Raw genomic sequence first — 14,676 nt, forward strand, 5'->3', positions numbered from 1 at the left:
CTCCAGTGTGAGGTTATGCAGTGCGGTTCAGCCCCACGAGAGTGAGAAAGACGAGGATGAAAGGGAAGTGTGTGAGGGGCGGAGTTTAGGGATTCATGTGCGCGAGTGTCTGCGGAAGGGGTCGTGCTACTGTAACCGGGGAGGCGGTGGTAGATGAGGGTGCGAGCGGGATCATGTGCGCTGTAGAGTCGCTCTCCGTGGTGCTGAAAGGAAAACTCTTAAAAGTCCTGTGATATGCACGAACTGCGACGCCAAGTCCGAGTAGCAAGGGAGTAAACATGAAGTCGATCATAAATGCCTTAAAAAAGGAAGGTAAGAGCCTGCGCACTCTCTTCTTTACTTTTCAAATAAGGCGCTCAGCTTCTGGGCATTGAGACTTCCTTCAGTACACAACTTAGTGGAGAAAGTGGAGGAATTTTGCTCGCTTTGTCTTCGTTCTTGGGTTATTTTAACCGCGTTTGTCAAGCTGTAGGTAGGTCGGCGCGTATTTAGGTTACACGAACCTAAATCTGCGAGTTGTCTGGGGGTTTTTTCGGGCGACAAAGAAAAAAAAGAGACAGCGCCCGACATTGGACTAGTTTGTAGGTCACAGAAAAGAGAAGAAAATGGGACTGAAAGGTGGAGAAAACACGCACAGACATGACTGCGCGTCGTTCCCCTCACTCAAGCAGACCCCGGGCAGCCGATCCATCTGGCTGTGTGTGAAACAGTGTCGCTGGGTTGACGTTTTCTATTCTTTCGCTGCTAGTTTCTCAATGAAGACTCGCGAGCGGAGCTGTGCGTCGGGCTGTGTCGCCTATAGGCTGAGAAAGGATGCCAAAAATCAGCATCCTCAGCGAATACAAGCACAAAGCAGAGACGGACTTCAATGTATCCTAATGTCATTACTATTAACATTTAGTAAGGATTAAATATAAATAGCACTAATGATGCCATTGCATTTAATGAGCGAGTGAATTGGTTTGCTGTGGTACAGCTCATGTCAGAGTCATGCGCCCACAGGCTGGAAGCTTAAATCAAGTGCCATAACTAAATGAAAGATTATTAATTGAAAATAAGTCTTCGGTGACAGAACATAATATCCATCTAGTACTTATTTTAACTGCCTTACTTGCATAGTTTTAGGTTCTCTGCATCTATAAAGTGTAAGACAAAATATACATAAAAATAACATTATAAAAATTATTGTTATTAAATATAATTATTATTATTATGGGCAATAATTCCAGGTATTTTCAGGTCTATCATAAATGTTTGTGGTGTTGCAGAACATGTGTTTTCTGAGCATCAATATGCGCAGTGTTCTTTTCTGAAATCTCTTGCAGCAAACATTTAGCTAAATTCTATTACTTACATTTAAACTTATATATCAAATCTGAAATCAGCCCTTTATTGGGCTTAGTTAAAAGTACTGTACAAAACTACAAATTACTTGTCTTGAGCAGTAAATGTGTGGTTTCAGGGAATTATGAATCAGCCCCTTTTTGCGTCACCACTGATATGGTAGTGTCAGATAACAGTAATTTACCCATCTGTCATTGTGGCGTTTTCATAAAGTGATGGGCGTTCGGCCTCTTGTTCCACTGAACTCAAGTGAAAATGAAAAAAATGCCTTTATAATTCAGAAACTACAAAGAAAGTTAGGGAGGGATTTCATATACATGAAAACCACTGAAGAAAAGGTCCCTATGCTTGAACATCATGTTGTATGTGAGCACCATCATTTATCATAATGTGCTGGATTTAGCAGTCGACAATGTATGACCAATATCAGTTAGTTCAACTTAAATCTCTTTTTTAATCCATGTGTAAAGATGCTGTAGTGTTGTGCATGTTTACTTAGCTTAGGTGAGTAGTTTAGGTGCCCTTGTTGAATTTGTTGTAGTATTCCTAAAAAGAGAGCATCTTGCTGGTAACTTGTGCATGACCATAACCAGGTGCAAGCATTTCATTCGCTTCAACTGAATAGCTCCATCTGATGGAAAATGCAAATGTAGCATGTTCGGCCTAAATATGCAATATTAGCTAAATTGAAAAGAGAAAGAAAACAGCTTCAGAATTTAAAATATAAGGAAAAAAAAGTCCATAATCATCACTTTTTCTGATTTGACAAATATATCTATCTTCCGAAATTTAAATAACAGTAAAGTTGAATGGTTGAGTTAACTAAAACTACAGATTTATAATACCAAAAGCTGATGGTAATGCTTTTTTCATGAGTTTCATAAGTTACTCACATACGTACAATTTGTTAAAGTATTTTAAAGAGTCAATACAGTCACAGTATAGTCCCATAACACAGTCCAGTGAGGGGTGGTGTATTTAACGTTTAGGCCTTTTAAGGACTTAGTATCATCCCAATTCTGATGTTATCGTGTCATTTGACGAAATAAGACATAAATTAAATCTTTAATTCCTCCAGCTGAGAAATGTTGTAAAAGCACATCAGTGTAATTCACTTTTCACACCCCCACAAACTAACGATGAGCTAATGATGACTGTTTAAGAAAGTGCGTTATCTGGGAAAGCTGTTCACCCCCTAGGAGTGAGAGAGCTCATATAACACGCTACATTTATGGAGTGGAGGGTTGGAAACTGAAATTTCAACATGGAATTGAAAATAAGTTTGTCCTGTAAATTCTGCTCAGAAAGCAAATTCACACCTCAGATTTACAGAATCTAATGCAGCTATGTATCCTGTCACATTCAGTCACTGTAATAAAAATGTACAAACATATAACAGAGGTGAGCGGGAAGATTATTTTAAAGGATACAATGGCAGATTATATCTATGTTCTTATATTATGTTACCAGTACTGGGGATATCTCAGAATGATCACTGAATGGGTGACATTTAACAAAACGAAGCCAGAAATATACTTTCCGAGTTTATTTATATCATCTGCATTGTGTAAATCTTTTTCTCATAAATAGCTCAGTTGTAGATTGTTCTCGGCAAACACGAGAATCTTGTTCTTGTGTCTTTTAATAGATGATAGTTTATAACGAGCTATAGCTATGAATTACCATATAATTCAGGGCTTGTGTTTCTATGCAGTCTTCATTTAAGTTCTGATAGTTGTGAGGTTTTTTCAAAGAGGATACTTTTGCTATATTTACAGTAATTGTTCAACTTTTTGTGTTTTTATTAAGAAATATCCGGGTCTTGACTGTTGATGGGAGACACAGGGCTAACAGCGGTTTTCCATGTCAACACTAAACACTGCCTGTCTAAGAGTTTCTGTGGTATTATGACACTGTCAGACTACATTAATGATGGGAATGCACATTAAATGTTGGACTCATTATTATTATTAAAATGATTTGGATGTCATATCTGATGGATTTTTGCAGAAAGACGTTTAGTTGTTCCAGTTGGGGCTTTTTTGGGTGTTGGTGTTTAATGACTCAAATAATCTGCCCTTTGACTCAGTCAGTAGTTTGCTATTTATGACTGGACGTGAGACTCTGACGTCTGAGTGAGAGAAATAATTGTAAAAAAAAATTCAAATTATGTGTAAATGGCATTGAAACTGAGATTTGCTCTGTGGATATTTTAAACCATCTCATCTGATAGTTTTTAGTGTTTATTGTTCTTGGCTGAGTTCCTCACCTTTTCCTCTGCTGTGTGGCTCACAGCATGAAGAAGCAGAGCGAGGAGAGTTAAAATTGTCTTATTAACTGAAGGATTGATTCAAAACATCATTGAATGTTAGTGAGGAGTGACCTTTGAAGGAACACCGACAAAGTTACTTTGCACAAATTGGACTAAGACACAAACAGCATTTAAACTGCATCCATCTAACTACTTGGTGTCTTAGCACAAAGTCTAAAACATTATTTAGCTTGGCTGAGGGCTTCTAAACTCTCATTTGTTTGATATGCATGAAGAGCTTTCACCTACATAGATTCCACTTTTAGAAGTATTACATAAGATGCTTGCTTGACCTCCAGCGTCCAGTGGCCTGGTTAGGTTTAGGTTTAAATGAAGCTTTTGCCTGTATGAGATACCAAAAAGGGAATTTTATAAGATAAGAATTGTGGGAGAGTTGATTTAAAGGTCTTAGTTTCTGAATTGTTGCTTATTTAGCACATAGCTAACTTACCACTTCCTTTTCTGGTAGATGTTGCAAGGTTAGTTGGGATGAACGCATATTTGTGTGCGTGCTTAGAAGTTAATACCAGCCTCAGCAGCTAGGAGGCCACACACACCTCAGGGGCACACACAGATAGCCCAGTGGCTCCTAAATGTGCTAGATTATTAGACGATAGCATCTCTTCATCAACACGTCTGTTGTAGAAAGAGAGAGAGGTCTGAGATATTAGTCCTGGAAAGTGATAATGACTCAGTGAATCCCCCTTCAGATGTTCAGGCTGTTGGGAAGTGCTGAGCACGAAGCTACAGTACAGCTAACAGGCCACAGTGCCTCCTTAGCACCACCCTGTTAATCATCTCCAAATCAGGAGATGCTTATTGAAATGGCTGCGGGCCTGTTCTGTTCGGCTTTCCCTGCACCACCATAATTGCGAGGAGAGTTGGCGATGGCAGCTGTAGGCTCTCATCTCACAGTGTGTGGAGTAAAGAATCCATGGGGGAAATCAAGGCCAACTTCGATTGCTGCTTTAGTGAGACAGTGCAGTGGACTATCATGTACTGACGGTCAGAGGAAGAGCGGCTTAGAGTGGAGGTCATGGCTATCGGGTTTGGTTCAGTGTTTGTGCACAGCTGATCTTCTTGGTGGACTGTATGTTCTCTCCATCATGCTCAAGATATGGATTGCTTAGATTAGTGATTATTTTCTTTGTTCCCTGATTGCAAAGACTTGGAGAACAATTTCATTAAAACAAAACAGACAGTGTGACAGGGTTAGTGGTGACGTTGGACTCAGGGTTAACACTGAGCGGGACTAAATGAGTAAAATACAGTTTATGTGGTCCTCTGCATGAAAGGTCATTTCAAGTGCTTTATGACGAGTAAATAGTAACCAGCTCACTCTCTCGTGACTTTCTCTTCATGCAGCGGTAATTCAGCTTCACCTACTGATGACTGTAGTCTTTGCTCTGCTCTGCAGCCTCAGTCAGTTCCACATGCTGCCACGTGATCTATTTCTCCACTTTCTGCAGGTTTGGCTGCTTTGCAGGTCACAGAGACACCAGAATCAGAACTTCCATCAGCAGCTGCTTCCAAGGCAGTGGTGCTGTCTGTTGCTCTAACGAAGCAATGAAAAAGACCTGAGAAAGGAAGTGCTGCAACTTACTGTTTAGCAGTCACTAAAACACAAAGATGAGAGTAGTGGAGTTGTGTACCAGTAAATCGGATGCAGATCAGTTGCAGTTTAGGTTATAAAACCTAAACTTAATATTTGAAATGTATGAACTTGGACGATCTGTGTAATTTGCCAAAGAAAATTATGTATAAAAAATAAAAGCACCTCTCTGATTTTGTGTAGTTTCCCCGACTCCTACCAAACCAACAGTGAAGCATGCAGACTGGACTGTTGGGGTCTGAGGACTTTATGTGGTAACATTCTAATGAATGGCAGGACCCAGGGTTGGGTGTACCACCGAACATTGCAATGAATGAATGTTGGAGCTGCTCAGTGCTTCCATCAGGTCTAATAAGACTGACAGAGAAAACCATAGCTGGTACGCTCCTAGTTACTAGCACAGCATACTGAAGGTTTATAATCTTTTATCTTTCACACTTCATTTTTTGCTTTATCTCATTGACTGCGTTGCATTTTTAGAAACAGTTTTTACCGTCAAAACATCTTCCAAAGCTTTATTCTATGTTTTCTTAAGATGAATAGCCATTTTACAGGACCTGGTTGAACTTATACAGTAGTATATGGTATCATAGGAGAAAATACAAGAAGCCCAAGCCAACCACCCCCAGATCTCATTACCGAGAACCAGCCTATTCATTTATGTGCTCTCTAACGGATGTTTGTTTTGGGTCTATATCTTTTGACTTATCTGAGCTACCCAACTAAGCCCTGATGTATTTAATAGAGGACATCCTGGGCTTTCCACTGATATCTCATGTGTTTGGATGGGCTGTTTTAGCTCCAAAGAGGAAGGAAATCACACAAAAAAGTTCAGTGCAAAGGTTCTTTTCTACAGCCGTGCTGAACAGAGACGTTGCATATATGTTAGTACAAATGAAGCTTTCTTATGGTCAAGAGAACCACTAAAACAAAGTGTGACCAGCCAAGTGCAAGATCAGCACAGAACAAAATGCAACAATGGCAAGAAGCGTAATTGCCCCTTTTCTTCCCCAAATTGTACAGCATGCGCTCAGCTGGAGAGGATTAATAAGAATCAGAATGTCAGCAGACCTATGGATGCAATTCAGACTTAATAGCCCTATTTAATGTTCACATACACACTGTGATTGCTTTAGAATACATTGCCTGTCCATCACAGATGCAAATGCAGGATTATGTTTTGATTGTACAGTTTAATATAGAAATTCAGAGCCAAACGGCAAAGATGAGCCTGCAACCATAGGGTTTATTAGCTTTTCTCATACTTATATACTTTCTGCTACTTTTTCCTCAATCAGCCAATAAGCATTAGCAGGATACCCACATTTATCGGGATATTAACATTTACCTTACTGTAAAAACTGAAAGATTAACTGTTGTAATTATCATTCTTAATAGCCTCTTCCTCTAAATATTTGTATTCACATGAGCTTAAAACTTTTCTTTAAAATATTCATATAAAGTGAAAGTTCTATGTTTTTAATCTGGGGACTTCTGTGATTATATGGATTTGTTGTTTAAGCTTAATGCTGTCAAATTTGCGATAAAGGTAAAGTTTCTATTTGACTGCTGGTTCTTTGTGTCATTAATGAGACGTCTGAATCAATCATGGGATGATTCCTTTTATGTTTCATACATGAAAATGTAGAGATGCTACCTACATACTGTACATGATGAATGTCAGATAGACCAGAATGTAATCTAATAAATACTTAAGCACTAAGCAATACAACAAGAGGAGACCTATCTTAAGGACACTGGTAGCCCATCTAGGATTAAGAGGTTCAAAATAAATACAATAAAGTGGATCATTTATGTGAAGAAGAGTGACACAAAACCTCCAAAATCCAACACCAGAGAGGTCCAGAGGTTGAGCCCTTCCAAAGTTATTTGGCTCTCTGTGCGGTATTTCTAAATGGGCATACTGTAAGAGCTCCTTAAAGCTGCAAACATATAGAAATCGATTTCTTTTGATACAAACTATGTAGTTCAGCCTGCACCATTAACTCTGAGCTTGGGCAGTAAATCCCTTTCAGTCGAGTTTAATATAAGGAGCCACAATATCATGGTTTGGTCACTGCCGTCTGATGTGATCCCATGTGTCAACAAAAGGTTACACAATACTAGAGTTTCAAAGAATGAACCATATCCAGGGTCACGTTGGCACTTTTTTAAGAATGAGGGTGACCTCAAGGTTACTGATGTGCTGCAGATAGCTGTCCACACACAGGTGAAAAATGAACTCAGTGACAACTCCAGATCAGACAAGGTAATTCACATTCGAATGACTTATATTGCACTATCACACCAACCTCCAGGTGTTATAGGGCAGCGGTCCCCAACCCCCGGGCCTCAGACCGGTACCGGTCCGTGAGTCGTTTGGTACCGGGCCGCGAGAGTTGAGGCTCAGGTGTGAAATGTTTGGTTTTCAGGGTTTTTATCGGTTTTCAGCGTTATTTTGTTATCGTTTTTATCGTTTACTCGGTTTTCCTGGGTCTTTCACGCGTGTTATGAATAAATTTTCTTTTTTTCGGTACCGGTACTGGTTTTATTTTGTTGTATTTATCCGCGACACCTTAAAGGCCGGTCCGTGAAAATATTGTCGGGCATAAACCGGTCCGTGGCGCAAAAAAGGCTGGGGACCGCTGTTATAGGGGTTTAAGCATCAGCAGTGCAGCAGTGGCACTGACATGGGATAAACTGAAACATGTAAAGCTCAAACAGACTACCACTGGGAAGGAGTTTTAGGGACGTGCGTGATGCAGTACCTGTTTGAGGTAGCTCGAAGGTTTTGCTGCAGTTCCTATAAACACTTCTTTTCAAACATACATGTACCTTTCTTGTTTGTCTGTCTAATATGTTATTTTCATTCTAAAAAAATGAAGCCATCTAGTAAGCGTTTGTCTTTCTTTTTAGATTTCACATTTCTGATCCTATTTGGCTGACTTTCAACAGTATTGTCTCTCAGTCCAAAACACTCTCTTCAGCATCTGCTTGAAATGAGACTTTTCCCTCCTCGTTTCTTTGCAGTGCCTTTCCGTGAGGCTCCAGCCTACTCCAAACGCAGAAGGGGTCCATCTTCTGGCGACGGCAGTGGAGACGGCCAGTCGGCCTCTTCGTTATCAGCGCCACGGGTCCTTCTGCGCTCCAACAGCGATAACAACCTAACAGTCAGTCAGTACCAGCAGCAGCAGCACGGTTCTCCTGGCAACTGGGCCCCCCATCTGCAGCAGCACCAACACGCCCAGCACCAATCACACCGGGCGCCCCAGCAGGGTCACTCACAGCCTGGCTCCTCAGCATTACATCGCAGCCTGTCACCCCAGCTGCTCCAGCAGATGCCCAGCGGCAGCCCCAATGGAAATGTGGTGGTTCGGACCATGGGGAGAGGTGCAAGGAGCCGGTCACCCTCCCTCAGCCGGCTGGGGGAGGAGGCCAGACGGGCTGCACCTTCACAGCGCCAACCAAGGTGAGCCTCTTCAGGACACTGAAGTGATGGGCTGTTTGTATTTGAAAAACACACACTTTAATTTTCATGTTTTTTCTTTTCACCTGATCTAGGCTGACAGACATGAAGGTTGGGGGTCGAAAAATAACTCACAAAGATTTAAATTTCAGTATTTTGCTGATTAATTCTGCAACACGCCGGGACTGGGGTTTGATCTCTTTAATGACAACATACAAAAGCCATTATTGTCATTTTACACCTGCATGATGCTCCTATTGAAATAGATTGAAATCGCCATTAAACCATAATTTTTATACAGCTGTAAAATTACAGTTTACTATGGCTGTTCCATGTGATAAGATGCTGCATTGCTAAGTTATCAGTAAGGTTGGTTAACGAAAGTGGAGCACAACCTTTTTTGCGCCACAGACCGGTTTTATGTCAGACATATTCGCAGATAAATACAACAAAATAAAACGATACGACCAAAACCAAAACTGTGGTGTTTTGTAAATTTAATAATAAATACAAATTCACTGTGTAATTGTGTAACTTTATTAGCAGCGTCCTCCTGAAATGCGCCAACAACACTGAGAGTAACATCCTCCTCTCTGCCCCTTAATGCTCTCTGGTCGCTATGGTAATGTGTAAATATTTCTTTCAAAATAAGACGCACAACTACAACACGAGAAAAGACCCAGGGAAACCCAGTTAACGATAAAAAACCTGTAAACCATAAATTTCATACCCGAGCCTCAACTCTCGCGCCCTGGTACCAAACGACCCACGGACCGGTACCGGTCCATGGCCCGGGGGTTGGGGACCACTGGGTTATACAACTAAATCAAAAATCAATAGGTAACCAGAGTATTTCTCAACTCCCCTAAATTATGACCTATCCTTTCACATAGAAAGGGTAGTGAAGCCATGTACCGTGGCTGCAGCGCTGGCTAGTAGTGGGAGGCTGCTTAACCTACTAGAACCAACAGGTAACTGTTTAATTGATATTTTTGGTGTCAACAAGAAAGGACAGAAGTGTCGATTTGTATTTGGAGTATTAACGGTTTAAAAAAGTGCAACAGGGGGCTTGACTCACTTTTCAAGTAAGCATCATGTGGCCATTTGAGGAATTGCAGTTTTTGGTGCTTTCACATCGGCTTCATTTTACTGGACTGAAAAATATGTATCACTGGTTCCCCTGGAACCACTCTGGCTTCCTACAGCAACTATGGCAACCGTTGCTATGGTTGCCTGCAGGCACTTTGCTAATGTATGCAAGTTTGTATGTATGCAGTTGGTGCACTTCACATATCTGGCTTAGTGTGTGTGTGTGTGTGCGTGTGCGTGTGTGCGTGTGCGTGTGCGTGTGCGTGTGTGTGTGTGTGTGTGTGTGAGCATACCTACACACCTGCACAGAAGTTCACTGAGAAATGCCACCATGCATCTGCACATCTTTTTGTGGTGGTGTTTGCAGGAGCACATGATTCCCAGACGATTAACATGTGATGGGTAACCATCAATCCAAATTAAAACACATGCTCTGTGGTCTTTTCCCCTGCCTCCTCTTCCTCCTCCTGTTTCTTGGCAGATGGACACATTTACAAGCACTCTGCCACACCATCACTACCCACACTGTCTAGCTCAGCCCATGTCCGATGTCAGAGAGAGAAGTGGAAAGAAGAGATGCACTTCACGTTATAGAAAAGATGTGAAGACAAAGCTGTAGTGTAATGATGGGATGAGATGAAGAACAGAGTAATGAGGAGGAGGCAGAGGTTGCTGAAGGAGAGAGAAAGGAAGTTCAAACTATGGCATGTAGAGTGAGGGCAGAGGGGATTGAGTCAAGGCAAGAAAAGTGATGGGGGAGATGAAAGAAGGGGAAGAGCAGTGGAGGAGGACAGTTGTCTTTGCTTCCGCAGTAACATGAACATCACCATCACATCTTTTGACATACTTTCAATAAGACGCTCATGCGGCTTGTAGAGGAAAAGCAGGGTAGCTGCTGTTCTCAACATTTTCATGTGTTTAACTTTACTAAACTCACGTTTGCTTTGCTGATAGCCGATGAACATGAACATGCTGTCAAGCAATCAAGCAGAAGTTCTCAGCTGTTTCATTTAACGTGGTTGATTTTCATTTGATTTTGATTGTGATTGCTTTCGAAAGGCTTACATGAATATATGATGAGGAAGTTTTAAGTATGTGCACTTTTACTGAGAGGAGAGGTTCCTTTTCTCCAATTCTAGATTTGGTGGGTTTCATTAGAGTACTTAGAAATGCTCTCTCTTTATTGTCTACCAGATTTGCCACACATTTGTTTTTAGAATTTTGTCGAAACGCAGTGTTTTAATAGGTCTAATAATTAAAAATATCCAACTCATTTTCTTTTAGCAGGTGTGGCCAGGTGTGTGCATAGGTGGATAAATCTGGCAGAAACTGCTCTTTATATAGGTCAACCTTTTCCGGCCTGCCCTACTTATATGCCAAAATCATGTAACACAACATTTTTTATCAATTATTAGCTATTAAAAAAACAGGGACACGTGACATTTTTGCAGAAAAAAGTATCTGATATACTTCTGTCTCTTTTTCATGTTTAATCAGTTAGACTAAATTTAAACACTGACTTCCAAAGTTGGTAAATCAAAATATAATTTTACTGAATTGGTATTTTTTTAGTGAGATTTTAAAAGATGATAACAGGAAAGAACTTAAAATTTATTGTATTATTCACCTAATTTAATCACACTGGTCTCATTTGTGCTCTGAGTCATTAGGCTGCTTCAGAGTCACCTAAACACCAAAATTAAAAAGTAATTTTCATGATTAATAAATAATATTAGTAATATTTTATATTAGTTATTATAGATATTTTAAAAATCTGTTTGTATATAGTTTTGTGCCATAAAAAATATGAAATAGAGCACACAGTACATGAATTTCATGTACTTTAGTTTTTGTAAAATAACTTCATGCTTCAGTATGAAATAAGTGAAAAGTTCACATTTATAATGTAATGATGATTGTGTAAAACACTGCGTATCGCATCCAGAAGAAGAAATAAATGGGTATTTAAAGCATATACTCAGGCCTCAGTTGCATTTGAAGCCTTGTGAAGTGCAGCCTAAAAAAACAATAAAATAAATACATATTTAACAAGTACATTTGATTTATTTATTTATTTATTGAATTGCAAATGACTTTTTTTGGGAGTTTTTTGGAGTACACAAAATGTACAAAATATACTGTGTTAGAGAGGGTTAACTAAGAGGAAATATAGGACCTTACGTGTGACTAATAAATACCCTATAATGTAGTATATGTACATGTAGTATGTGATCCTAATCATAAGATGCATACATATACACTGCAAGAGTTCTGATATAATAATTAAAGATTCTGATAAAAGACGAGATCAATTAAAAATCAGGTATTTGTTTGTTTTTAACTTAATATAAGACTATATAAAAGTCATTGTGGTTTGAGCTGGTGCAGGAAGGCAAGTGGGTTCGAACCAAAAGAAAAGGATAAGCTGGGTAATAATTACAATATAAAAATGACTAATAATGTTGGTCTGTGACCCAATCCGTATTTTTTCCATCAGGGTTAGTAATGAGGGACATTCATAGCCTGGGCTCAGTAGAATTCCTCATGGCCCAGTTCTAGAAACCAAGCAGCCCATGACCTTTTATTGTATTTCCCCTTGGTCACATTTATATGACTGAAAGTCGATATTCAGTACAAATTAACAATAACACATTTAAAAACACTTATGTAGCTCTCTGCAGTACAGTCCATGACTTTGGTGTGGTTATTTTCCTAATTTAGTTATTGTGTTTTTTATAATGAGCACTTTCTGTTCGAGGGATGGATAACCAATGTTTCTCGAACTGTGTTTCCGTAGTATCGTTAGGAGTCTTGGTTGTGTTATACAGCACTGTAGTCTCCCTTTGTAAGATTTGTAAAAAGTTGAAATCAGATCAGATTTACACACGCCAAAATCGCCAATTCTTTAAAAAATGAAATATAATTTGTGTTAACTTTATTTTAAAATAGTTCAAAGGTACTTATTACAGCTGTTTGGGCACAAAAAATGAGCTATGAATTTGGAAAAAAAAATGTACTGCAAATGTCGGGAATTTACAACAAATTTTATTTCTGTTCTCAAGTCTTCTGTTCTCGTCATCAGATCTCATGAAAAGGCTTCAACAGTAATCGCTGCGTTCTACATTAGAGCTCCATTATTTATGTAAAAAAACGTATAAAAGCACATTAGTGAGGCGCACTGTTACACTAGCTGTTGTTCGTCTATTACTGTGAACTCTTATAGTCAAGTTTAGCTCATCTCAGTCCCACATATTAAATGTCTCTATGCATGCTCAATCATCCAGGTAAGGAAATCCCAAAAAGTTGATTCTGTTCATCTGGATGTAGAGCTAACTCGTTATGTCCAGATGAACAGAATCAACACCGTGTTTATTTCTAAAGTGCTTTACAAACCTGATCATTGCGGCGTTTCCATTTGAGTGCAGCTAGCCAAACAGCAAACAGTCAAATACTCCTAAAGAGACACAGAGTTGGTTTCTTCACATCAAACTCAATGTTGCAGCCAGCGACAGCCCAAAAAGCCCAAAAATGTCCGTTTTTGGGAGCAGGGCTCAATGGTGTGGATTAATCTGTTGGTTCCAAACTACAACACAATTTGTGTCGTGTGTAGAAACAGCATGTGACTAATATCCAAAGACAGCAAAGCTAGAAAAAAAAGAGAAACTCAAGGATGCATTGTTGTTTTTGACCTTTCCACAGCAGGTATAAACATGCTGTGTGTAACAGTATAATCTTTGCCTGAAAGTATCGTGTTGCACATGTGTACATACAGTACATACAGTGTGTGTATATATATAGAGGACATTCAGGTTAGGACTCTCATTGAGACCTATTTATGTGTGCTCAGCTCCTGAGGCACCTCGTTGGATAATTGCCCTCATTTTTAGAACCAATTCACTATCAAATGTCAGTTTTGTTTTAACAATTTTAACATCACTTATAGGCAGTGATTGAAGCTCATGGCACATTGGAAATGACCTTGCAATAAGCCAGCTGAAATGATAATATCATGTTGTTGCTCACAGTCCATGTCCAATAAGTGTGAACTTTAGCTCTCAGCTCATTCCCACCCAGCTGCCCTTTAAAGTTCCCAATTCCAGCACTTTCTGTTTGCCTCTGCTCGCACGCGTTCTTCCTCACCCACCGCACCACCACCCCACCCCCCAATCCAACCTCAGCCCACACACATGACAACGTCTGTGTAGCATCCCTCTGCTCCCACTTGACATGTCCTTTGTCAGAATGCAACACACATGCACAAGTGAGACCAAACTCCCACACTCACACACACAAGCTATCACACAGTGACAGCTGTCAGTTAGCCCTGGGGTATCATGGCAACAGCTAGATGTGGTGGGAAATGAGATTCGTCCAATAGAAGGACAGGCCAGTGCTGTCTAAACAGTGTGGCCACGGGGCTCCGACATACATTATCACAAGACCTGAAATCTACCGTGTATACCGTGTCGTGCTGATTAACAGATCTGCGGATGGTTAAAGGCTGGCAGTGATTCCAATTATGGTGGTGAAATATGTGACAGCTGCTGAAAACGCTCAGCAAAATGAAACCATAAACAGAAAATGAACTCTCAGGGCAAAATGAGCCAAGATGGAGAACAGAGGTGTGCACAGCTGCAAAAATGTTATTAGTAGTTTTCTATCTGGTTAAGAAGCTTTTCAGCTTAAGCAAACATAGAGAACTTCATCTTATTAAGAAATCACATTGCTGTGAAAAACTCCTAGGCTAACACTGCAAAGTAAATCACATTATACCTCAGCAAAGATTTGCTCTGTGAGTGTGATGCAATTATGAAGTTCCCTTAATTTGATTTGAATTGAATTACTTCAGATGTA

General features: G+C 39.9%; 1 protein-coding gene across 1 annotated transcript in view; it reads left to right on the forward strand.

Moving 5' to 3' along the window:
• Window positions 1-14,676, forward strand: part of shank2b (SH3 and multiple ankyrin repeat domains 2b) — a 202,950-nt gene that overhangs the window by 80,696 nt on the left and 107,578 nt on the right. Inside the window, exon 10 of the mRNA XM_086295555.1 lies at window positions 8,298-8,736. Within this exon, the coding sequence (XP_086151681.1) occupies window positions 8,298-8,736 (439 nt within the window). The remainder of the gene's footprint in view (window positions 1-8,297; window positions 8,737-14,676) is intronic.

This window comes from Aulonocara sp. 'chitande type north' Nkhata Bay, linkage group LG1, assembly GCF_057382095.1.
Source record: "Aulonocara sp. 'chitande type north' Nkhata Bay isolate Kocher_YH1m ecotype deep benthic linkage group LG1, A_spYH_male_GT1.1, whole genome shotgun sequence".
Lineage (NCBI taxonomy): Eukaryota > Metazoa > Chordata > Actinopteri > Cichliformes > Cichlidae > Aulonocara > Aulonocara sp. 'chitande type north' Nkhata Bay.